At 45.8% G+C, this 25686-nt stretch overlaps 1 protein-coding gene across 4 annotated transcripts in view; it reads left to right on the top strand.

Annotated features, from left to right (window-relative positions):
- mideasb (mitotic deacetylase associated SANT domain protein b) overlaps positions 1-25217 on the top strand; it is a 33300-nt gene extending 8083 nt beyond the window's left edge. For all 4 annotated transcript variants that reach the window (XM_074691897.1, XM_074691898.1, XM_074691896.1 and 1 more), the window contains exons 2-13: positions 131-1859; positions 4182-4454; positions 4883-5228; positions 5354-5420; positions 8391-8533; positions 9886-9989; positions 14556-14631; positions 16164-16252; positions 17890-18033; positions 18176-18295; positions 20385-20584; positions 22610-25217. In XM_074691897.1, coding sequence (XP_074547998.1) covers positions 333-1859; positions 4182-4454; positions 4883-5228; positions 5354-5420; positions 8391-8533; positions 9886-9989; positions 14556-14631; positions 16164-16252; positions 17890-18033; positions 18176-18295; positions 20385-20584; positions 22610-22847 — 3327 coding nt within the window. In that variant the 5' untranslated portion in view covers positions 131-332 and the 3' untranslated portion in view covers positions 22848-25217. The remainder of the gene's footprint in view (positions 1-130; positions 1860-4181; positions 4455-4882; positions 5229-5353; positions 5421-8390; positions 8534-9885; positions 9990-14555; positions 14632-16163; positions 16253-17889; positions 18034-18175; positions 18296-20384; positions 20585-22609) is intronic.
- The last annotated feature ends 469 nt before the right edge of the window (positions 25218-25686 follow it).

Here is a 25686-nt window from a genome sequence, read left to right as displayed (position 1 = left end):
GGTCCTTTGTTAAAACAGCAAACAGCAGGTTTTTACACCACAGAGGCAGGATCATAATGAGACCCCCTCCCTGCGGGGACCCCTTTGGTCCGGCTCAATGCTTGACCTCTCTCTGGTTCTCTCTATGCAGGGTGACGCCCATGAATGAGCCCGACACGTGGACTCCTTCAGACCAGAGGCCCCTGAATGGACCGTGGAGAGCAGCAGAGAGGAAGAGGAGCTGCGTCTCTGTGGGGTCACGGCGTTTAGACACTCACCTGTAGTCGTTTGTTCTCTGAGTGGACTTTTCTCACCTGGCTCGGCTGCTAACGCTCACCTGGCTCAGTGGATTCATGCCCGTCATGAGCGTACCAGCCCAGCAGAAACCCAGCGCCAAGAGGACGGGCAAACGCATCACCTTCTTCAATGAGCAGAGCGCCGCCATGAAGGAAAGTTCTCAGCTCCCTGAGGGGTCCTTCTACGTCCCCGGTGGCGCCGCCTCGGACCCCGGACAGAGCGAGGCCGCAAGCACCGTCACCTCCAACCCAGAGGGCCCGCACATGTACCTGAACTCTGTCATCTTCAGCCCGGACAAAGGGGACCAGAGCCGGGGCCACTATCAGCAGACCGTGCCCATGAAGTGGGCCCACCAGGAGCCCAGCCAGCAGCAGCCCTCGCTGTCCCAGCAGCAGAGGGCCGCGCCCTGGGGCAGCCTGACCAACTGGGGCCAGAACATCGCCAACTTCATCGGCGGAGTCAACGTCACCGACTCGAGGTCCCAGAATGCATTTGTGAAGCCGATGCACGACGCGTCCGGATTGCAGCCGGCTAACAGAGCTGCAGACAAGCAGGCGAACCCGGCGGCTGACGCCTACAGAGACGCCGTGAAGGCGCGAGGGCTGGAGTGGGAGCAGCCGCCGCCGCCGCAGGCCTTTCAGGAGACCCTGAAACCCGGAGCGCTGAACCCCCAGCAGCACAGCTCGCTGCACCCAGGAGGGAGCTCGGTGCTGCAGCCCTTCCAGCTGGCCTTCGGGCAGCCCAAGCAGCACCTCCCGGCCTACTACCAGGCCTTCCAGGGCAACAGGACGACCCTCCCCAACCCCCCCATCTACGCCACGCAGGCTAAAGCCCCCCACCAGATCCAGCAGCTGCAGAAGCAGGAGCACATCCAGCGCCAGCAGCAGCAGCAGCAGCAGCAGCAGCAGCACATCATCCAGCAGCAAATCCAGCAGCAGCACCATCAACAAATGCAGCAGCAGCAGCAGCAGCAGATCCTTCAGCACCAACAGCACGTCCAGCAGCAGCTCCAGCAGCAGCAGCAGCAACACATCCAGCACGAGCAGCAACAACAAAAGCTGCAGCAACAAGAGCAACAGCTCCAGATCCAGCAGCAAATGCAACATCAGCAGTTGCAACAACAAAACCCTCATGTGCTCAACTTCTACCCCGGCCCACAAAACGCTCAGCCCCACCAGCACCCGCAGCCCGTGGTGGTTCACTCCCAGGAGGCCTCTGCTGCCGGCCCCCCGAAGATCCAGGAGCCCATCATCCAGGACATCACCCCAGAGCCCCAGGGGCCCTCAGACCCGCTCCAGACCGAGCCCCAGACCCAGCTCCAGTCCCAGACGCAGCTCCGCAGATCCCGACGGCTCTCAAAGGAAGGAGGGGCCCCGTCCGAGAACCCTTTCCTCTCTGCTCCCTCAGACCAGTCCGCCCCGGGGCCTCAGGGCTCCCAGAACGGGGCGCGCGACATCCAGGCGGCCCCCACAGGCGTCATCCAGAGCACACGCAGGAAACGGAGGGTGTCCCAGGAGGTGAACCTGGAGACTCTGGCTCAGAAGGCGTCAGAGATGGAGTCCCTGCCCTCACACGTGGTCAAGGTAAAACCTGGTTCTTTATCTTTGGTTCCTCTCTGCTCCTCTCTGTCTCCTCCTCTTCCTCCTCTCTTCCTCAGCTGTTTTATCCTCAGTAACACCTCTGAACACAGGCACACTGAGCACTGTGAGCTGTGTAGCTTATTCCTGGACCGAGCTGGAAACCTTAATTGTGAGTATCTGAGGAGGAGCTAGAAACTGCTTCCCTGTGTGATCCGGGGATAATTGCAGTGGGACTCGAGCTCCCTTGACAGGAGCAGGAACTGGAACAAACTGCTGAAGGCAACTGCCAGAAAACTGCGCCAAAACTTGTGTTGTTTGTGATGAAGGTGTTTCTGTAGGAGAGGCTGAGTGTGATCAACACCCGGTGAAGTTCGGAGCCAGAAATGAGCGGCTCAGGGCGAGGAGGAGCCGGAGGAGCTGTGACATGTGAAGTCATATGCTGATCTGTGCTTCTGTGCTAAAAGTCTCGATTGTGCAACACGTTGCGTTGCCAAACAGCCGTGAGTCAGTCAGTGTGTCTGTGGCTCAGCGGGCGCTGCCCTGGATTCGCCTCGCAGCGCTGCTCTTCATACGGACTCTGTGTTTGGTTACATGCCTGCACACCTCCCCCCCGAGCCCATCAAAGGAGAGAAACTCCAGCCTGGCCTCGGCTGCCCTGTCCCTCCCCCCACGCGGGGATGGGGAGGCGGGGGGTGCATGCTGCGCGGCCTGCTGCAGAGCTCAGCAGAATCTCTGTGTAGGAGCTGGAGTTTTCCACCAGCAGTAATGAGAGCAGATCCAGCACGAGCGCGGCGCTGCATGCCTCTGTGGCCCTGCAGACGCTCGCAGACCTGACGGAGGGTCTGTGATGTGGTTCCTCTGACGCTGCTCTCAGGTTGCTCTCAGGCGTCTGTTTCAACCACTCGGAGAAAAATGTGAAGAATGCTCCTCAGGACGCTCACTGTCACTTTGATGCTGCAGGAAGGACACAACGCACAGACTTTCACTGAAACGACCCTGACATCTTTAAACTCAGTCCTTTGTTTTTAATTCTTATCTTTACTGCAGTAGATCGAACTTGATCAGGCACAAATCTGTGATTCATCAACATTTTCTGACTTGGATTTATTCTTTCACCGTAAACAAAAATAGAGCTTCCTCAGACCACATGTACACACTAATGACGACCAACACTATCAGAAAATATAAAAACTACACTTTAAACTGAATAACTGATAGACTTAAAGACACTGTGAGGATTTTTTAACTGATTTTGAAAAACTCTCTTCTATGACAACACCATGATCCCTGAAGTTTGTCAGAGAGAAGAGAGATCTGTGTTTTTCTTTGCTGAAAATGATTTCTGTGATTAATTTTGTAGTGATGGAGCCTAACTGTCAGACAGAAAAAGGACAGAAGAACAGAAGAAAGAGAAACAGGAGAGAGATAGAGCACAAGCTAAAGGCTAAAAAATGAGCTAAAAGCTAAAACACGAGCTAAAGGCCAAAAAATATGGGCTAAAGGCTAAAATGGGATCAAACGCTAAAAAACGGAATAAATGCTAAAACAGGAGCTAAAGGCTAAAAAACGAGCTAAAACCAGAAAAAAAACAAGCTAAAGGTTTAAACACGAGCTGAAGGCTAAAAAACACACCAAAGGCTTAAAACACGAGCTAAAAGAAGAAAAAAAAGCTAAAGGCTATATAACGAGCTAAAGGGTAAAAAATGCACTAAAGGCTAAAACAGTAGCTAAAGGCTAAAACACGAGCTAAAGGCTAAAACAGGAGTTAAAGGCTAAAAAACGTGCTTAAAGTTAAAAAAACAAGCTAAAGGTTTAAACACGAGATGAAGGCTAAAACACAAGCTAAAGGCTTAAAAAACGAGCTAAAAGAAGAAAAAACAAGCTAAAGGCTATATAACGAGCTAAAGGGTAAAAAACGCACTAAAGGCTAAAACACGAGCTTTGAGCTAAAAAAACAAGCTAAAGGCTAAAATACGAGCTAGGTTGTGGAGTTTATGGAGGTTGTGGAGTTTATGGAGGTTGTGGAGTTTATGGAGGTTGTGGACACTGACAGGATGAATCAGACTCCACTAAAGGAGCGTTCAGCAGCGTGAATGTTTGGGTTTGTTAAACAGAGTGTGCTTCATACAGTGTAGATCTGCTGACTCTGTCCCAGGGCAGAAACCTGCTGCTCAGCCTGACGTACGCCATCAAAATGTGACCGTGCTCTGAAACGCCGCAGGTTGAAGCCCTGTGATTGGACGGGCGGTGCGGCTTGACTTGACTTCTAAGACTCTGAAACTGTGGATTTGGATCAGGTCTGATCTCTTCCTGCGTCTCTTTCAGGAGCCTCACCGGCCGTGGAGTCCGTCTGAGTCCGAGACTCTGAACGCCAAGCGACCACGAGACGAAAGCCTCCTCCCGCTCGTCATCCCTGTCTCCGTCCCTGTGCGGCGGCAGGATCCGTCTTCTCCTGATGGAGACGAGGAAACCCCGGCGTCCCTGTGGCCCCCCAGGCCCACCAACCCGCAGGAGCTGGGCCGCAGCGACCACAAGCCCTCAGTCATCGTCACGCGGCGCCGCTCGCTCAGGAACTCCTTAACGGAAAGCTCAGACCAGGTGAGTCCAGGTTTCCTCTTCACTCAGACAGTTTTAGATCAGCTCCTGTCCGCAGGTTTGATCTGAGGGCATGTGACGGCGTTTCCTCCAGCAGCAGCTTTAAATCCTCACGCTCGAGGCACTTTCCCTTCCCCCGCTCTGCCCCGGGTCTCCCCTGCCCCCATCAGCCTCCTCACTGCTCCTCCTTTCTCTGCTCCTCCTCTCTCTGCTGCGTTTGGGGGGATTTGAGCTGGTCTGCCCCAGATCAGCAGATTATCAGGGTTTAGCAGAGCCGTACTGTACAACACGTACCGTGACCACAGGGTCGGGGGCGGGGACGGGGGGGCGTCTCCCTCTGAGGGACGAAAATGTTGGTTTGACTGTTTCAGAGCAAACACAACTTCCTGTAACTTTTAAAACTTTTAAAACTTTTCCTCTCTCTCTGTCAGAACGGCGCTGACGCAGAGAGGGACGATGACGGCAAAAAGTCCAAACGGCGGCCCCGGCCCGAGCCGCTCTTCATCCCGCCGCCCAAACCGGGCCTGTTCATCGCCCCGCCGGTCTACTCCAGCATCACGCCCTATCAGAGCCATCTTCGCTCCCCCGTTCGCCTGGCAGACAACCCCCTCACCATCCCCCCCTACACGCCGCCGCCCATCCTCAGCCCGGTCCGCGAGGGCTCCGGACTCTACTTCTCCACCTTCCTGTCCTCAGCAGCCGCCGCTGCAGCCGGCGGGACGGGCCTGCCGCCTCCTGCCACGCCCAAGTCTGCGACGCGCAGCCTGTTACGCTCCAGTAAGTGAAGAAAGAAAGTTCCTGAATGTTCCTGAATCTCCTCCACGCTCAGATTAGCAGATTATTCATCTTCAGATTAAATTAGCGCCATGTCACTGAGAGCGTCTGTTCCTGCTCCTCCTCAGACAGCTGTGACATCACGCCGCCGGTCCTGTCTGCTATGAGCGAGGCCACGCCGGTCAGCATCGAGCCGTGAGTGTCCCCCACACACACACACACACACACTCACACACTCCATCCTCATTGGTCGCTGTGGAAGAGAAGGTCGTCCTGAGTCGGCTCAGGATAATAAAACTCTCTCATATCAAAGCTGCAGCTCTGCATCATCTCCATCATTCAAACCAAAACACAGCTTCTTAAAGTCTAAACCATCGCTCAGAGCGTCGCCACAGGAATCCTTCGCCCTGTCATCCACGGCGAGCGTCAGCGCCGGCGTGCGTCCTCTGATGTGACGGTGCAGTCCAGCGTCTCCCTCGGTTTAAGTGCATCCTGTCATAACAGCTTCAGATCAGCGTCCTAATAAAACCTCCCAGCATTTAGCATCCAGCAGCAGCTCGTGCAGCAGCTCGTGCAGCAGCTCGTGCAGCAGACTCTGTCCTCTCTGACAAACACACACAGCGTCTGCATGCTTCCTGCACATTTCCTCACATGAGACGGATACAAATCAAAATGTAAACTCAGTATTTCACAGGACAGAGGCTCTGATGCTAACGTCTCTCTGACCACAGTGGTGCAGCTGGAGCACAGTCATTAGTATGAAACATTTAAGATAAGCTCAGCTGTGGAGGTTTAGGGGTTAATGGCATTTAGAGACAAACTGATTTTGTAGCGTTGACTCTGCGAGCTCTGAATCCTGCAGCCGTCTCTGTGGACTCATCGTGTTGTTTCCTATCACAGCCAGGACTCACTGAGCAGAGACTCGGTCAGAAACACAACAGAAGAAGAGAAACTGGTGGATCTGCACGCTGCAGCCAAACAGACCTCCTTTGTTTGGGCAGAGGAACGGCCTGCTGGTCGGTCGGTTTGTTGGTGGACTCAGGCTGTAGTCTGGCACCGCTGAGCCTCACTGGGTTTGTCGTGTGTCAGGACGCTGATCTCCTCCAGGTTTCCTCTGAATCAAAGAGCCCTGAGCGATTAGCAGCAACACTCCCGTCTCATGTTTGAAGGAGGAATCAGGTTGTTTTTGACGTGAACCTGACTGCAGCGTGATGAAGCAGCAGATGGAGGCTGGAGCTGCTCTGAAAGCTGTCAACGAAAACCAAAGAAGAAGAAGAAGCATCCTGCCAGGTGTCCGAAGATCAGTTTTATGCTTTAAGACGTGAAACCTGAGGGATGATATGAAGCAGCAGGTTTGGGTCTAACATGGATGTTTAGGTTATAATTCAGAAAATGATACATGAACGTGTCCAGACTCCAACATTCACAAAACCCTCAGCTGTGTCTGCAGCAAAAAGAGCCTGAATACAGGATTAAAACATTAAATATGAAAAGAAAATATCTTAAAACTAATAAGATGATTGTTCTAAACAGGAAGTTAACTTAACTAGAAATCTAGAAACAAATGTTTCAATTTTTTGAAAGGAGAAGAAAATGCTAATTTTTAAAAATAAAATATTTAAAAACAAACTTAGAATCTTAAAGTTTGGGTCTGCAGGAGTTTTCGTTACCTGTTTGTAAACACAACATTCAGACTTGGCTCCTCCCCCTTGGCTCAGTGCCAGCGGCAGCACACACCCACAGCTTTAGATAGTGACGACGTGAACACACCCACTAGAGGCTTGGGAGAGAGTCGAGAGTTGTGCACCTGACTTAGCATGTTAGCACAAGCTAATCACAGGTAATTGACTCATACCGGGTTAGCATAAAGCTAACTCGCGTTGCTCTTTGTCCCGTGCTGCTCTCCAAGTTCCTGAAAGCTTTGCTCTCATTTAGGAAAACGTTTAATCTGTTTGGAGTTTCGTTTCACTTTGGTTGTTTTTCTTCCTCCGTGCTACGTTTGCTATGCTAGCTGCTTAGATTAGCTTCTTCCACTCGCTAATCAACACACAAAGTCGCTTGCACACTGGGAGTGTTGTGATTGGCTGATGTAATCACGTTTACCCTCCACCCAGAAACATCATGATACAACCAAAACATGAACATCGAGGCAGAGGAGGGGGCTGAGGCTGACACAGACACTGACACACACATGTACGGAGGCCCAGAGGAGACAATTGAGCAGATCATTCCTGATGAAGTTTATGTTTCATTTTTAGGAAGATCCTGCAGAGAAGAATTAGAGACACGCTTCTATGGTTTATAACATCGGAAATGTTGGTAAATAGTATAAAAATGGGTGTTGATCATAAAGTCGGGCTCATGTGTCAGTTGGAGCTGAATAAGACCAAAGAAGGACTCTGAAAACCAGGATCCTGAGTCCACAGCTCTCATGACGATAAGAGGATCGTTTTCAGGAGAATCAGGGACAGAGATGCTGGAGAAAGTTTTCCGTTGAACGCTCAGTTAAAAATTCCTGCGTGTTGTTCCCACGTCCTCAGAGAGCTGTGGCCTCCGGGGGCAGCACTGAGCGAGCTGTTGAACAGTTAGTCAGGGGTCAGGCCCACAAGGCCCCACACAAATCCTGCTCCCTGTGCCTGGTGCTCAACAAACACTGGATCCCAATCCATGATGGACTTTAACAGCCCACCTTCATCCCTGCAGCTTACACACACACACACACACACACACACACACACAGACACACACACACACACACACACACACACACACACACACACACTCCTGTGGAAACACTGCAGGCCCTCAGGGGAGGCCGGGGAGGAGGGGGGGCTCTCAGGGATCTGCTTTCAGCTGGCATTTCAGCCCACACTGATACCTGCATTTATTGTTCAGAGACACTTCCTTTGTACCTGAGCGTAACCTTTTCTCCTCACCTGCCGAGGATCCAGTTACTCCTCGTTAAAGCAGAGCGCGGTGATTTTAAAGTTTGTGCTGAGAGCAGGGAAATAAAACAAACCTCAACATGTTTCCCCGAGCGTTAAACCAGGACCACAGAGAGATCAGAGCGACTGAAACACGAGCTGAGAGGACTGAAACAAAACATCAGGGAATATTTGACATGTGAGTGAAACGTCCTGATTGAAAGCTCTGACTCCTCCTCAGACGGATAAACATCGGGTCACGATACCAGGCCGAGGTCCCGGAGCTGAGGCAGCGGTCTGCTGTGGAGCTGGATCCTCACCGAGCGGAGCTGGTCTGGGCTCCTCTGACTGAACTGGAGGAAAAACCGGATTTCCAGGAGAAAGGTAAATGGATTTTCAAAATAAGAGCGTGAGCTGAACCTGAGAACATGAACGTTGGCAGACACAGTGAAGAAATCTGTCAGGTTAATGTAGATCTGATCTTTTAAATCTAAATGAAGATTTTTTTATTTATTTACTGTCTCCTCATCTTATATAAAAGGAGTACAGTACATTTCTTTTAAGAAAAATACTAAAGCAACCAGTCAATGTTAAAAAGGAAGGTTTCCTCCTCTGTTTACCTTTATGGACTGTTGATCTCACTTCCTTTGGGGATAACGCTGCAAAAACTGAAATTTAACCAAGTCTTTGTTTATTCTTCACTGGAAAAAAATTGAAATCTTATGAAGTGTTTTTGTCTCATCTCCAGTAGAAAATTTTTTTTTTCGACTTAAAACAAACTAAATTCACCTGACCAGTCAAAAAATTATTGTTTTATGTTGTTTAAAGACAAAATGAGGTCTGAATTGCTTGAAACAAGTAAAAAAAATCTGCCAAAGGGACGAGAGAAAATTACTAGAAAATTTGCTTAAAAGTAGAATAATGTCTTAAAACAAGAAACTTTTCTCTTGTTCCGAGACATTTTTCTGTCAGGTGAATTTAGTTTAAGTCTAAAAAGACATTTTTACTGAGAACAAGACAAAAACACTCAATAAGATTTCAGTTTTTCCAGTGTTAGAAAAAGAAATAATTATTTGACTTAATCTGAGCCACATTAACCCGACAAGTCCAGAAAAATCTCTGATTAAAGAAATTAAGAGACAGAAATGATGTTTGGCAGGGGTGGCCAACCTGCAGCTCGCCAGCTGCATGTGGCTCTTCACCTTTCGATATGTGGCTCTTCAATCCGTTCATAGAAATATATTTGTAGATATTGTCATGAGTAGTGGTGTGCTGATCAGTCTAAAATATTTATACATGGATGCCAACATTGGGATCAGTGTTGATGAGATTGATGCTTAAGTTTCAGTTTCAGTTTCAGTTTCTCTTCTCTACATGTGCTCCTTTCAATTGCTCAATCACTATAGCTAGCTAGCTAGATAGATAGATAGATAGATAGATAGATAGATAGATAGATAGATAGATAGATAGATAGACAGATAGATAGATAGATAGATAGATAGATAGATAGATAGACAGATAGATAGATAGATAGATAGATAGATAGATAGATAGATAGATAGATAGATAGATAGATAGATAGACAGATAGATGCAGTAAAAACAGAAATTTATCTTTGGCTCCGATTGACCCATGGCTAAGCCACGCCCCCTCCATTCACTCACTCAAACAGTCAGAATGAACGTGTGAATGTGTGCAGAGCGATGAACGTCTCCTCCTCGTGTTTCGTCTCTCAGTGAAGAACCTGATGCACCTGGCCTGCTCCAGCGCTCTGTGTGGAGGAGGAACCAACCAGGAGTTAGCCCACCACTGTCTGTACCAGAGCAGAGGGGACGTGATGGTGAGACACACACACACACACACACACACACACACACACACACACACACACACACACACACACAGGGAACACTGTAAATGAGCCGCAGGCTGTGTTCAGCTCTGTGCAGGTTTCTCTCTAACCCACACACACACACACACACACAAACACACACACACACACACACACACACACACACACACACACACACACACCGACCTGCAGCGCCTCAAAGATCCCTTCACACTCTCTCAGCCTGTGTTTGCTCTGACTCCAGGCTTTAAAATCATCTTTTTAAAGTGGATCGTTCTCCTTCACAGAAACCGTTTCCTGTCAGTTAGAGCAGTGTTAGGAGCTTTAACAAACGGGCTTCAGGCTTTTCTTCCTCACTTCAGAGAGGAGGGGGCCAGATTCATCCTCAGTCTGTGCTTTTATTTCCCACGTTCATATTTCTGTGACACTGTCCTGATGTTAAGACCAGTTCCCACCAAGTGGTCCAGTTTGGATCAGTGAAGTCTGATCCTGTTTGTCTTTCCACAGCCAACTGTGCCCTTCTCTGCAGGCAGCGTGCTAGCCAGATGCTAATAGCCACATCAGCTACACGATAGCGTGATGGCATAGTAGTGTATGACAGTGTACCCTGCTAATAAATCCAATGAAGAAGAAAAACGCGACAGTTTGGTTTCAACAGCAGTTTCACATCATTTCCCTAACATAAGAAAGTTATCTTCACAAAGTTGACTGGAGATTGAGGTCCTGTTCACGTGACAATGTTTCAACCTAAATAAAAAAAAACACAGTGAAAAAAATCAACATTTTCACTGAAAACGCTGTAGGAAGCATGCCAGGCCTGTAGGTGGCGCTATAACTGTCTTATCCAGAAGCATCTTTTGGTAGATCTCCTCTGAAGTAGAGTTGAGCCGATCATCTGGTGTGTTGGTGAATGCTAAGAGCAGAAGTGGAGCAACAGATGCTCGTTTTCCTAACAACAGGGCTGTTGGATCGGTGACGTCAGCGTTTCCACTGAAAACCGTCTTACTGTGGCGTTTCAGAAAAAATCCACTCTGGAGGCCGTTTTCAAAAGTTTCTGTTCTAAGTCGACGTAAACACGAGAGGCTGAAATCCAACAGTACTTTGTTTCATCCTAAAACTGTTGTCGTGTAAACTCCCTTTAACATGGCAGGGTTATGTGTCGTTCCTTATTACCACTGTCGCACATGAAGTGACGAGTTTTTCCACCAATCAGTGGACTGCAGTGTTTCAGGAACCAAAAAGTGGGACGGTACGGGTCGGTGATATGTGACCTGTGCTATGGAGCCCCAAAGGATTCATAATTTAATAAATAAATGAATGAAAACAACATTTAGAAATATAAAACATTTTAATAAATAAACAGAAAAATGTAGAAGATGACCAATAAATTGTAAAAAAACAGCAGTGTTATAAAAAAATATGCTTTGTTATTCTTTAATATTTAATTATTATAATTATATAATTAATAAAGATTATTTCAACAATTTCATACTTTTTAAAATAATTACTTTCTAATTTTTTCCAAGCTTTTATAAAATTAGTAAAATGTTTTAATTTTTATTTCATAATGTGGTTTTTCATCAGAATGACTTTGCAAAAAACATTTTTTTTATTTTATAAAAGCTTGGAAAAAAATAAAGTTATTATTTAAAAAATGTTTTTTTAATGATAATTATAAAATATTTAATTATAATAATTCCATATTAAAGAATAATAAAATATATTTCATAATAATAGTGCTATATTTGACAATTTAATTATTTTTCTGTTACTTATCAAAATGGTTTTTATTTAAAAATGTTGTTTTTATTTATTTATTTAATTCAAATGGGGATTTTGTGTCTCATCATGTAGACCTGTTGTTGGGGTCCCCTCAGCGCTCCATGTGGACTGAGGTCTTCCTCTGACCCTCCTCTGTCTGGTGACGGGGCGTGCTGATTGGACGCCCTTATTAAAGCTCTCTGTGTTCACTGAGCGGAAGTGGCTGATTTAAAGACTCTCAGAGCGCCCTGCTCTGGGACTCTGTGGTGGCCTGAGACGACTGAGGTAGGACAAAGGTCGGGTTGTTCAGCCAGCGGCAGGGAGACGCCGCGCTGCAGAGCAGAGGAGCTGCACAAAGAGCAGAGCTCAAACCATCAGCTGCTCGTCTGAAGAGAGGATCACAGAGCACGACGTGAAACAAAACGTCAGCTTTGATCGTTCCTCCCTTCCTAAAGGAGGGAAGGATCCTCACCTGACACCAAGACCAAAACTGTCAAAAAGTAAAATCAGAAAAAGATAATCCTCTTTTTTTTCCACGGTAGATTCTTAATTAAAAATAGGAGATAATTCCTCCAGATTTACAGATTAACTGACAGATTAATCAGAAAAATAATCACTGGATTAAAGCAGAGATCATGTGGCATCAGCATGATTAAAAAAATTCAGTCCTCGAGGAAAATTCACAGAAACGTGTCTTTAAGTCAGACTCTCACCAAAATGAAACCTCAGGGTTTGACATTTCAGCCGTTTCAGATTCTAACCGTGACTGAAAGTGTAGATAAGTTTTTATCTTCGTTTCTCTTTAAGACGTTTACTCTTCCTGTGATCAGTGATCGATTAGTGATGCCTGCTCCGCGTGTTCAGGCGTCACTCTCTGACGGTTTGATCTGACGCTTGCTAAACCAATCAAACGTCAGCGTGACAGCCTGAACCTTAAGTGCTGATACCTGATTGGTTGGTTCCAGCCGGAAGCCCCGCCCCTTCTCTGTGTTTCTGGGATCCTGGATCCATCGCTCACTGAGCCTGAATCCCTCAGAGGAGCTCTCAGAGATGGTCAGATTTAAGCCCCGCCCCCTCTGCAGTGATGATACATCCTCCTGCATCACGGTCAGACCTCTGCTGACATCTGAGCTCATCATCAGATCTGCTCCTGCTGTTACTGGAGCTCTTTGTTGGTATCATCATCCTCTTCCTCTTCCTCGTCATCAGTTCAGGCTGCGCTCGTTGTATTTGTCGGACAGGAAGAGACAAACCACTCAGGGAGGATTCTGGGATATCAAACAGAGAAGTGAAAAATATTCAGATTTTACCTAAAACTTAACCCCCAGAAGTGATTGCATTTTCTACGTGTCTCAATATCAAGCTATAAAAAAGTAATTGATCCATATTTTTTTGAACTTTTAAAGCATTAAATCTTTTTAACTACTTCAGACCCATCTAAAAATATAAAGTTTTATATAACTTTTTGATAATTTTTTTGTTTTATGGCATTTTTGTTATAAAAAAACGTGATTTTAAAAACAAGAAAAATGGAAAAAATGTGATTTCTTCAAAAAAAAATGTGCAGACCTGAACACTTATGATCAAGATATTACAGCCTTGACTGTGTCAATAATATATAACAATATGAGTTTAAATGCATCATTACTTTTTGCACAAGGAGGATTTAAAAGGAAAGATTTTTACCTTACTACTATAGGACACAAATAGCCACCCTCAATGCAGAGCTATAAAAAAAATGAATTAATCCACATTGTTTTTTAACTATCACTGCTTCAAATTCTCAGCAACATTAGAGTTATCCATAGATATGAAAATTATATATATATAATTTTTATTTTGTATGTTTATTTAGCTTTTTTGTCAATAGAAATCACATTTCTATCAACGGGAAAAACAGGGGATGTGTGATTTCCCCTGAAAAAGGTGACGGGTGGATTATTTCTTTGGATTTATTACATCTTTGATCATGTCAATACTGGATAAACAATATGAAATTAAAAGTATTTTGGATTTTTGAAAAAAAACATTTTTTTTAACTTCATCAGGAAACTGTTCAGTGGGTGTCATGAAGTGAGAGAAAGACCTGAAACCGCTCTGAGTGAGTTATCAGACGCTTTTAACAAACGCTGACTTTTAATCTGAGGGTTTCAAACACCGGTGGAGACTTTTAGGCCCCAGCGACCAGCGCTGGTCCAACGTTGTCAAGGAAACAAAGAGTGGAGGGGCCGGGGGGTGGAGGCGCCCACTCTCTGCAGCAGCAGCAGCAGCAGCAGCAGCAGCGGTGGCGGCGGCGGTCTGGATCAAACTGCCGTGTTTGAACATACATGCACAGTCAGAGGTTTCTCCTCAAAGAGTTCACTCTGAAAACCAGGACTCGCTCAGGAGCTCAGAAATAAGAAATGAGAGCAGCGTCAGTTTGTCTGAAGGCTCCACAGCCTCCGCTCAGCTCTGAGGTTTACAGCAACAGGAACAGTTAGCTCGCTTCGGTCACAGATATCGTTTTATTTAAGCTTCATTTCAACAGATTGGCTTCGTTAAGATCAAAATTCTGTTTTAAGGGAGACCTGACGGAGACATCCAGCAGCAAAACCTCAGGGAATGAAACGACTGACAAGCTCTAAAGTCTTCACAAAGATGAACAAAGATTTCAGATCTGACCTTCCTTCAGTTTCATCTTAGTTTGCGTTAACTTCAGACCGAGGGAGCAGAAAACCCTAAACTTCTTTTTCTAACCTCCACTCCAGCTTCAGGATCATCAAATTAAAACAAGGCTTAATGTTTGTTTCACAGGCGGCGCTCTCGCTCCTGATGCTGAGGAATCCAGTTTTCCCAAAGTCCCATCACCTGGCAGGCTACCACTACTCAGGTGAGTCTGCACGATTCACTCATTCATGTTGTCATGTTGTCACGACTGAAACCATCAAGACTGATCCTGAATGTTACAGGATTCTCCAAACCTTCACACACTTAGAGAGCACACACTGACACTTCCTCAGCAGAGGATCAGGGTCTGCTCGCTCAATGTTCAAAATCTCAGGGAGTAAAACCTGAGCTCGGTGTAAACAAACAGGAAGAAGCAGTGATGGTTGTTTCCAGCCCGCGTCTTGTTTGACTTTTGCTCCAGTAAACGTGACGTTACACACTGAGCGCGCTCCTCCAACCCACACACACACAAGGATTTAACGTCGTGAAACAGGGACGCACCGATACGAAAATTTGAGCCGATACTGATATTGATGTTGCTTTTATGGCCAATAACGATATTTACTGATATAAATATTGGTAAAAAACAAAACAAAAGAAAGAAACCTCGACATAGATGATGTATCGAGGTGGTTCAGAGAGAAAGAGCAGCGGGATCGTGAGAAAAGACGACCATGGAGGGGATCACAGGATGGAGCGCCCAGGATGGACACGATCAAAAACTAAACTAAACTAAAAAAAAGTTTGTTTTGTCTGTTTTTAAGATCAAAAGCAGAAGTTTTGGAGTAGTTTTGGTGTTTGCAGAGTCATAGAAAACAAGATTATTTGGGTCATAAAGACCGTTTAAGATGCTCTGAAGATGGCAGCAGCTAATGAGTAAATATCGGCCGTTACCGATACTGACGCCGAGAAATCGGGTCAGAGCTCCGTGCATCCCTGGTCACCAGGACTAAAACCAGTCCAGTTTTCCTTCAGTGTTCCCGCCATCAGCTGATCAGTCTGTTGGTTCATGGTTCATGGATTCATTTCAGCTGAAAGAGTCTGGATCCTGAAAAAACTATTTCTCCTGATCAGTTAAACCCCACCCGTCTGGTTCACAGGGTGCTCGAAACAAACGCTCATGATTATTTTAGAGCAGAGACACAGGTTTAATGATGTTACTGTAACTCTGAGCTCAGGGCAGCTGCAGGCAGAGGGTGTGTGTGTGTGTGTGTGTGTGTGTGTGTGTGTGTGTGTGTGTGTGTGTGGTGTGTGTGTGTGGGGGGGGGGGGGGGGGTGGAGGATTGTCAGGGTCACTGTGATGAAGGCAGAGAGGGGAGGGTGTGTTACTGCATGTGCTTAATCCCAGCAGAGGACAGGAGAGCCATTGTTTATGGAGTGATTTGAGTGTGTGAGTGTGTGTGTGTGTGTGTGTGTGTGTGTGTGTGTGTGTGTGTGTGTGTGTGTGTGTGTGTGTGTGTGTGTGTGTGTGTGTGTGTGTGTGTGTGTGTGTGTGTGTGTGTGTGTGTTTGGAGGGTGGGGGTAGGGCTTCATGTGTCACAGAAATAGTCCATAAACTGTGTGAAGTGTTGAAGGAGTTGAAGGAGTTGGGAAGCAGACTCTGAACACGCTGTGTGTCTCTCTGCTCCTCCTCCTCCTCCTCCTCCTCCTCCTCCTCCTCCTCCTCCTCCTCCTCCTCCTCCTCCTCCTCCTCAGGATCGGACAGCTGGAGCGCCGCTGAGAGACGTCAGTTTAACAAAGGCATCACTGCGTACAAGAAGGACTTCTTCATGGTGCAGAAACAGGTGAGACGAATCCTTCATCCCTGCAGCTCACACACACACACACACACACACACACACACACACACACACACACACCTCTGAAAACTGCATGTTTATCTGAGTCTCCTACCTGTTTACTCTTAGAAAGATAATCCAGGTGTTGGTTTCACGGCGTGCGTTAGAGCATCTTTACGACATGTTTCCTCTGAAAGTGACGCTGCAGGATCATCAGACCGTGCTTTGCTGAGAGCGCCGTTCATTTCAGTTTACGTCTTACTGTCAGCTTCAGAGTCTCCCTTCACTGCTCGTACAGTTACAAACAGCTCAATATCTCAGCAAAGCCTGCGTCAGACTCCATGGACTGAGTATAGAGTGGACAGCATGGCTCCACCTTTTCCTTCGTACGGTTTTGAAGCTGTAATTTCACCGTCACAGGCGCCAGAGTCTGCTCAGCAGAGACCATGAGTGGAGCTGGGTGAGAAAAATAAAGACATCCAGGATCATTTAGTAAAAAGAGAAGCTGTTATAATTTAAAATTATTAGAAAGAGACACAAAAGAAGCAAAATCAAAGTGTGTCTTTAAAAATATCATCACAGCTACTACACTAAGAAAATATGAGGATAAGTTTTGAGATAAAAGTTGATTTTTGTTTTGTGGAAATAAGGGAAGTCTACAGAGAGATCTTTGATGGATCTTTGTTTTTTTGTGGCTTTTTTGTTTTTTGTTTTTGGGAGGTAAAGAGATAAAATGAGGTGTAATAAGTCGTGTTTGTCTGCAGCTTTTTTAATTGTGTACCAAGTGATTTGTAAATGATATTTTGTGAGGGAAGAGGAAGACGTTCTTCTTTCTGCTCCCTTTTCATTCTTATTTGTAATTTCTATTTTTTGTGTTAAATGTTTGATTTTTTTGACAGGATGAAATAAGAAAAGTCAAATTAAATCAAAAAACATTTTTCTTTTAAGAGTCTAATCTCTGTTTGGCTCTCTCTCTCAGTTTATTTTACTATTTCTGAAAAAAGTACACAAAGCGCCGGCTGTTGATCATCGTTGAACGTGACATAAAGCCTCATTTTTAACCTCTGATAACAAATAAAAAAACTCTTCAGAAAAAAACGAGGACTGGAACACAACACAGCCCAATAATAACTTTATTTTCCCTCAACAAGAAGGCGAGAGAAACATTTTTATCAGGTGTTTTTATTTGTAAAGTTTGACCACAGCCCATCTGGAATGACTGGGGACAGAGTTTTTGACCTTTACTGCAGCCAGCCACCAGGGGGAGCAGTTTTTGTGATGCCCTCATTTTAAGATGATTGAAATGATGGTTGTAACCTCTGCTGTAGGTCTGTGAAGCCTTTTTAATTCAACAATGCTACGAGCCCTGTGATTGGTCAGTTGGGCAGTGCCATCTTTTCTGAAGAAGTTAGCATGACTTAAAGCGTGGACCTAAACCTGTTTGTCGTGGACATCAGAGAGAGTCAGCAGAGACCTGAAAACCTGGACTGAGGTCTCAGAGAGGAGTAGATCTTTAACCGTGCGGCTTCAAAGACTTTAGCGCGTCGTCATGGTAACTTCCTGTGAGACTCTGTTCCTGTGTCGAGTGTTTTTCCCATCATCAGCAAACACTTCCTCTAAAGGAACCTGTGTGTGTTTTTCAGGTGATGACCAAGTCAGTGGCTCAGTGTGTGGAGTTTTACTACACGTATAAGAAACACGTGAAGATCGGACGCAACGGGACGCTGATGTACGGCGAGGCTGAGCCTGTGGAGAGCAGGACCACGGAGGAGGAGACAGACCACAAGGTGAGGTCACGTTCACACCTGAACTGAAGGAGATGAAGAGATCATCACAGTCTGAGCAGCTGCAGCTCTCTGCGTTTGCGTCTCCTGACACCTCCTTACACCTCCTTACTCCTGGTTTCTGCTCCTCTCTCCGGCCCAGCAGGGCTCTCACAGATTGGAGCCGCAGCAGGAAGAGGACAGCAGGAAGTGGGAGGGCTCAGCTGACAGGAAACAGGATGTCAGACCCACCAGGGTGACACACGCGCTGCCGTCCACGGAGAACGTGAGTGTGAAATCACCAAGCAGCTGTGTGTGTGTGGGAAAGGAGCCATGTGACAGGAGGAACCAATGAGAGAGGAGCAGGGGGAACAGTGTGTTCGTTACTCGGCCTCTCTGTGTTTGACACACTTTTCTGTTCCTGAACTGAAGGATTTCAACTTTTCAGACTTTAAACTTTTCTCCTTCCAGTCCTGATGAAGTCACAGGATCTCTTCATGGAGCGTGTCTGTTTCTGTGGTTCAGCTTTTCCCTCCTGTCAGACGTGTTGCAGTGATCCTCCTCTGTCTTCTCGTTGCTGAAACCTCCTGAAGAGTTTTTCTGGAGAGTTTATGGAAATAAGTCCAGCTGGTCTGAGCGTCTGGTGGGTTGGTAATGTTTGTGTTCAGAGGAAAGAGTCAGATTTCCTCCTGAGAGCATGAAACCCATCCCTCCATCATCTCCTCCAGCTCCTCCTGCTCCTCCTGCAGAGTCCTGAGGCTCTCCCAGACCAGGTGGGACGTTAAATCCCTCAGATGAGTCTGTCTCAGGCCACAGGGTCTCCTCCTGTTGGAGGTGTCCTCACTAAAACCTCCTCCACTGACTCCTGAGGATGCAAAGGAGCAGCAGCTGTACTCAGGCTCCTGACCCTGTCTCCAGGGCTCAGTTCTCACAGGTGGAGCTGTGACCACAGGTGGAGCTGTGACCACAGGTGGAGCTGTGCCCACAGGTGGAGCTGGTGTCCACAGGTGGAGCTGTGCCCACAGGTGGAGCTGGTGACCACAGGTGGAGCTGTGCCCACAGGTGGAGCTGTGTCCACAGGTGGAGCTGGTGTCCACAGGTGGAGCTGTGTCCACAGGTGGAGCTGGTGTCCACAGGTGGAGCTGGGTGGAGTGATAAAACTTGATATCAGGCTGTGTTTTCATGCTGAGGTGGTGTCGAGGTTCATCAGTGTTTCTCTAATTTAGAAAAAGAATGTGAACTTTCAAAAATTTAGTTTTTTGCAATTTTTGAAATCTCGAAAATTTTGGAAATTATGCAAATAAATTAAATTTCAAAAATATCTGAGAATATTGCAATTTTTTAAAATTTTACAGAACAAGAATTTTTTTTCAAACTTTATTTTTTTATTTTCTTTTTTTTTTTTTAATATATTTCTAATTTAATTTTTTAAGTATTTTCAAAGGAATTAAAATAAACAGACATTATATGTACAATTTTATAAATTTAAAAAAATCATGTAGGTAATTTTTCACATAATTTTTTATCTCTGTATAGAATTTAATTCACTTTTTTATCTTAATGGTGGGTGGTGAGTAGGTTTTGTGGCTCCTGAAAGACTTCAATCTAGGGTATCTGAGGCTAACTGGCTAAAGGCTAACCGGCTCCTATGAAAGTAAAGGTAGCAGACCCCGATCCTGACGGTCCGCTTTGTTGGTCCAGTGTTTCCAGCGTCTCCTCCACGTTTATCTTTTCCTCCTTTGACTCACAGACTCTGCACGGCGCTCGGCTCTCTGTGTGCGTCTGGATGAAACTGATATTAGAGCGTTACTGTAGATCAGACAAAACCTGATCCAGCCCTGAGAGTTATTTCCTCCTTTCTGTTTCTGTTTGTTGAAAAATCTGCAGCTAGAAATAAAACGTGTGATTCAGGCACAGACAGACCTGAGAGCTCACACTGAGGGTTAGAGATCAGAGTCCAGAGTCCCGAGCAGGAGAAACACGTTCAGTAAAGCTGGTTCCTCTCTGGACTGGAGCTCTGACCCGCTTTGAGGTCTCTGCTGGATTCACCAGACTCAGACATGTTTGTCCTTTTGAACTCTGCCTGACTCGTCCTGTTGGTGCTGGGTGCTGGAGCTGCTGCCCCCTGCTGGTCGTCTCACACGGTGTCGAGTTCCTGGATTGTGTAACCCCATTATGTGTGTTTGCAAACAATGACTCAGCAAGAATTCTGTGTTTTTCAGTTTACATGACGAGGTTTAACACACATGATGAGCTGTGTGTGTGTGTGTGTGTGTGTGTGTATGTGTGTGTGTGTGTGTGTGTTCTGCTCTCTAACTGTGATGAAGCTCTCTCCTCCTCACTGCTCCTCTTCCTCCTCTGTGTCGTGCTTGCAGCCTGGGACTGTCCTGATCATGAAGGGTCAGGAGGACTCATCCAGGGACCAGACGCTGCCCCGGGTCATCCACCCTCCTCATCCTCCACCTCCGGGCTCCAAACCGCGCTACGACAGCACCGTGCACAGGACCAGCCCCTCCACGGGCACCAAAGGCGGCGCCGGTCAGGAGGAGGAGTTCCCCTGCAAGAAATGTGGCAGGTCAGTGATCAGAGACCCGCCCGTCCCCCTGTCCCCCTGTCCTCTCGTCGGTCTCTGCAGCTGTTGCGGAGACGCTGGCCCAGCTTCTGTTGACGTGCTGAGAGCTGACAGCAGCGGTCGCTTCACTTACATAAGCCGCCTCGAGCTCTGCCAGCTTTCAGGAGAGTTTCTGCAGGAAATATTTCTCCTGCTCTTGCCCACTTGGAGTGAGCTTCTGGTAAATAAAGGCGAGTATTTCGTGGCATTTGAAGAACTGAAGCGTTCAGTGGTGGTGTGATTAAGTAACAGCCTGCCTTCCAGCAACACCGGGCCTGTTGTTGCCAACTGTGTCCTAGCAACAGAAACACACACCGAGTGGATGCTGCACATCCCGCCTCTCCTCGCTGCAGCTCTGCACGGGGACATGGCGAGGGCCCCACTCAGCGTGGAGCAGCCTCCTGCTCCCCACGGGCTGGTTTAGATCAGGTGATGCTGCAGGACGTCCAGTCAGAGCTGGAGGTGACACGTGCAGGTGTGCTTTCCTCAACCTCTGCTCCTCTCTTTGTTTCTGTGTGTGAAACTAAACAAACGCTCTGGGTGAGGTGTCCTGTGCCGTTGCCCGCCCTCAGTCAGAAATAACCACGGACTCGCTGCACGCCGAGGGGCTCCTGGCGCCCTCTCTGGTTCAGCTGCAGAGGGTTAATAACTCCTCTTTGATGGAGGGTTGAGTTTAATCTGACTGAAGGGCCTCAGGATGGCAGCCTCACAAACATGAAGCGCCCCCTGGTGGCCAGCTGCAGTACAGGTCATATGAGTCTGTTAACTCTGAAAAATATGTATGGGGTTAAATTTGTGCCATCAGAAACTGGATTTGAATTAAAATATTGAATTTGAAAAAGCATGATGTTGAATGAAATTTAATGTTTTGAAAATGAATTTATTTTTTCAAATTGAATTATTTTTTTAAATTTAATTTGTATTTTGCCTATGAAAATTCAACTCTTTTTATACTTGAATTCAACTTTTTTTAAAAAACTTTTTTTAACTGTTTTTTATTTTTAAGTTAAAAAAAAGTTGAATTCAAGTATAAAAAGAGTTAAATTTTCATTGGCAAAATACAAATTCAATTTAAAAAAATAATTCAATAAAAAAAATAAATTCATTTTCAAAACATTAATTTTCAGTACACATCATGCTTTTCAAATTCAATGTTTTAATTCAAATTCAGTTTCTGATGGCACAAATATAACCCCATAAATACGAGACAATATCAGAAACCCTGGGACGGAAATTTATGCATCAAATAATAATTTTTTTTCTGAGGATACTGTTCAGCTGACCTCCTTTATTTCCTGGGAGCATCCGGCCCTCACTGGGTTTCTTATGAACAAGTGAATAAAAACTTAAAAATAAGTTCATTTGTTATGATATAGCTTGGAATTAGTTGCTTAATTTGGAAAGAAACATTCAGATATTTTGGGACATGGTCAGAAGATTCAAAGCAAAAGGAAAAAATAATGATTTTATGAATCCAATATACAGGTCACTATTTCTTATTTATCAATAACCTTTATTTAACCAGGTGGAGAAACCCACTGAGATCGAGACCGAGGGTGACCTGGCCAAGACGTTAGCAGCACACGTCAATATATAAATACATGACAATAATGCAGGATTCATTTTAAACAGACAATACTTGTAGATAAATTTGAAGGTTAAATGCTAAAGTTACTCATGAAAACAAATCAAAAACAAAAATATATTACAGGATATAAGTAAAAACAAAGTGCTTCGGAGTATTTTACTTTCTTCAATGAGATAATTTCTGTTTTCTGATGCAGTTTATCATCAATAACATAAATATTTTACACATGTACCGTCCCCACTGCTCAGAGGAAGAAAATGTCCAAACACTAAAGGAAACCTGTGATTTTGGACATAATCCAGTTTTCAGGGAGACCCCCGGCACTCGTCTCCCTGAAGCCTGAGCCCCGTGTGGTTACTTCACAGCGTCCACATTAAGCTCCTCCTCCTCTGTTTCCTCAGGATTTTCTACAAAGTGAAGAGCCGCAGCGCCCACATGAAGAGCCACGCCGAGCAGGAGAAGAAGGCCGCCGCGCTGCGCCAGAAGGAGGCCGAGGAAAGAGCCGCGGCCAAAGCAGCCGCAGAGGCCGCCGCCATCCTCGCTGCACGCCAGCAGAACGGGACGCGACAGGTGGGCGGGGACAGCACCAACGACGACTCGTCAGACGGAGAGGATGAGGACGACGAGGACTGGCAGTGAGGGGCGGCGTTCATGGACTGCGTCACGCAGCGCAAACAGGAAGTCCCTCCCTCTGAACTCTGAGTATCTGTGGAACAAGAAGACTTGGTTTGCTCGGCACATTCAGGGACACGTGGACTCCCGTGTGTGTGTGTGTGAGTGTGAGTGTGTGTGTGAGTGTGTGTGTGTGTGTACCAAACTCACCAACAGCCCCTTTACTCTGCCTGAAAAGCTTTTCAGAGTTACCTCTCTTGGTCACAGGGCTCTGTCAAACCGAAGCCATGCCGCCTCTCTGGGCGCCGTTCTGCTGTCCTCACCCGGCCGCGGCCTTCCTCAGCACTTCAAGTCTCGCCCTGCGCTCCTCCCCGGGCGTGGCGCTTGTCGTTCCTTCTTTTTTTTATTCCTCTCTCGTTGAGCCAAGCACGCGCAACGCTTACGCCACACCCCAGCAGAGAGTTTGGAGATCAGAGGACGGGAGCGTGGCGAAGGAGGCGGACCATGGACGGGTAAACGGACGGACTGAGTGTGAGCTGCTGCCTCCTCCTCCTCCTCCTCCTCCTCCTCCTCCTCCTCCTCCTCTCTGTGCGTCGCTCTGTGGATCCTCCTCGGCACCTCCCTGGTCTCCTCCTGCTCTGAGTTTGCTCCCTCACTGTTGATGCCTTGGATGTTTTGATGCTTTTTATCTGAAATGACAATCAATTTTACACTGTTGTTGTTGTTGTTGTTGTTGTTGTTGTTGTTGTTGTTGTGTTTTTTATATAAGTATATCTATGAATATATATAAATATGCAGGTAAACGTTACTTCTCTGCCTGTGTAGCTATATATGGTTCTTGTTCTTGTTTTGTGAATATTCTCGTTGATGATTATTAATATTATTATTATTATTATCTTATTACTATCTTCTGTTTTTGGCTGCGATCCATCGAGCGCTTTTCTCTACGTGTCTTTTTTATTTAACTGAGTGATGCTACTTGCTGCCTGTTGAGACTGTGAGACGTTAGAGGAAGACAGACGTGAAGAAAAGGCAGAGACGTATGTGCAATAGAACAAGTCGACCCCGTTACCCGAGCGTCCACACACACACACACACACACACACACACACGCACACGCACACACACTCAGAGGAGGGAGAACAAACAGCACAACTCACCGGACACACCGTTCACACACATCCTGCCAACACTGGAGCTGGGTTATTTCTCCCATCATGCTCCGAGGCAGCAGAAACCGTTAGACGTCACAGACCCAGACTTTTCTTGAGGAGATCCAGTCTCAAGACAAACGTTTCTCCTCCTTCAAACCAGAAATCAGAGCCTCACACACAGGTCATGTGACCGTCCTGATCTTTAAAGAGGCCGTGATGGTTACAGGGACTGTCAGCACGCCACTGATGGTTTTACTGTCAGCAACAAACACACGAACACAGACTGAGGAGGCAAACTGAGCTGGAAACCCAACCTGAGCTGCAGCTTTCAGGTCTCAGATATCAAATATTGATGAACAGCGTTTTAATATCTCAGAAGTCCGATTTTGCAGCAGACTCTCGTTCTTGGAAAGACTTTAATCTTGAAGCTCCTGATCTCTGATGGCGCTGATAACAAACGGTCTTGACCTGATGTGAGACCAACAGGACAGAGACTGAACAAAGGGCTTCATTAGAGACGAGGCTGGATCTGATGTCAAGTGTCTCTGCTGACTTGAGAAACCATCTGTAACCTTTAAGTTGAGTCCTTTTCTCCGTCCGAACGCGGCATCTCTGAACGCAGCTTAGGAAGCGGCGTGTTGTGATGCGTCATGTTGTGATGCGTCATGTTTTCCCTCCAGCTTCTGTTCCCATCCCAACAAACGGGTCAAAGGTCGTTTTCCTCTGAAGGACAAACACAACGAGCAGTTTGGGTTCAGGGGGTTATAGTGAGAAACGGAGTTAAAACCTGGGTCTATGCACCGACTGTGTGTGTGAGTGTGTGTGTGAGTGTGTGTTGTTGTATGTGTGAGAGCTTGAACTGTACGCCAGTGGCTGAAAAAACCTGACTGTTCTCGTTTGGTATGTTAATTTATATTTCCCTCCTGGGGTCGGTTTTTAAAGAAAGAGGCCACGACACAAACTCACAGCTGTAAACTTTCCTCATTTCATCCAGGTGGTTAAGGGAATTTAAAGGGGACAAAGTGTTTATTTAGCTAAAGATTAGAAATCTATATGAATGAAATGCTGTTTGCAGACTTTCTATGCTATTTTCCTACGGGGTTCACACTAAACGATGAAAACAGAAAGGAATCTCAAGTGCTTTTTACTACAGTGTAACTTATTTGTTTTGATTTGATTTTTACCACCTGTGTTTTTAGTAATGATTTATGAAGCACTGTATATTAAAGTTTTAAAATATCCACCACGTCTGTCAGTGTTTGGAAACACACACCATCCAAATATCACACCGTTCAGCTCCTACTGGACTTATTATTATTATTATTATTATTATTATTATTATTATTATTATTATTATTATTATCATTATTATTATTGTTATTATTATTATGATGATGATGATGATGATTATTCTTATTATTATTATTATCATTATTATTATTGTTATTATTATTATCATTGTTATTATTATTATCATTATTATTATTATTATTATCATCATCATCATTATTATTATTATTATTATTATTATTATTGTTATTATTGTTATATTTATTATTATTATTATTATTTATTGATATTATTATTTATTAACAAGAAATTTTATTCATAGTTTTTTTTGTTTAACGATACAAAAAAAACAAGAGACTGAAAGGAGAGAAAAACAACAACAACAAAAAAGCACAAACAAAAAGGAACAAACAAGTATGCAC

This window comes from Halichoeres trimaculatus, unplaced genomic scaffold (assembly GCF_033239565.1).
Source record: "Halichoeres trimaculatus isolate MK-OKI-2021-1 unplaced genomic scaffold, fHalTri1.1 fHalTri1_scaffold_17, whole genome shotgun sequence".
Taxonomy (NCBI): Eukaryota; Metazoa; Chordata; class Actinopteri; order Labriformes; family Labridae; genus Halichoeres; species Halichoeres trimaculatus.
The sequence above is the reverse complement of the archived record's forward strand: the minus strand, read 5'-3'. Positions and strand labels throughout refer to the sequence as shown.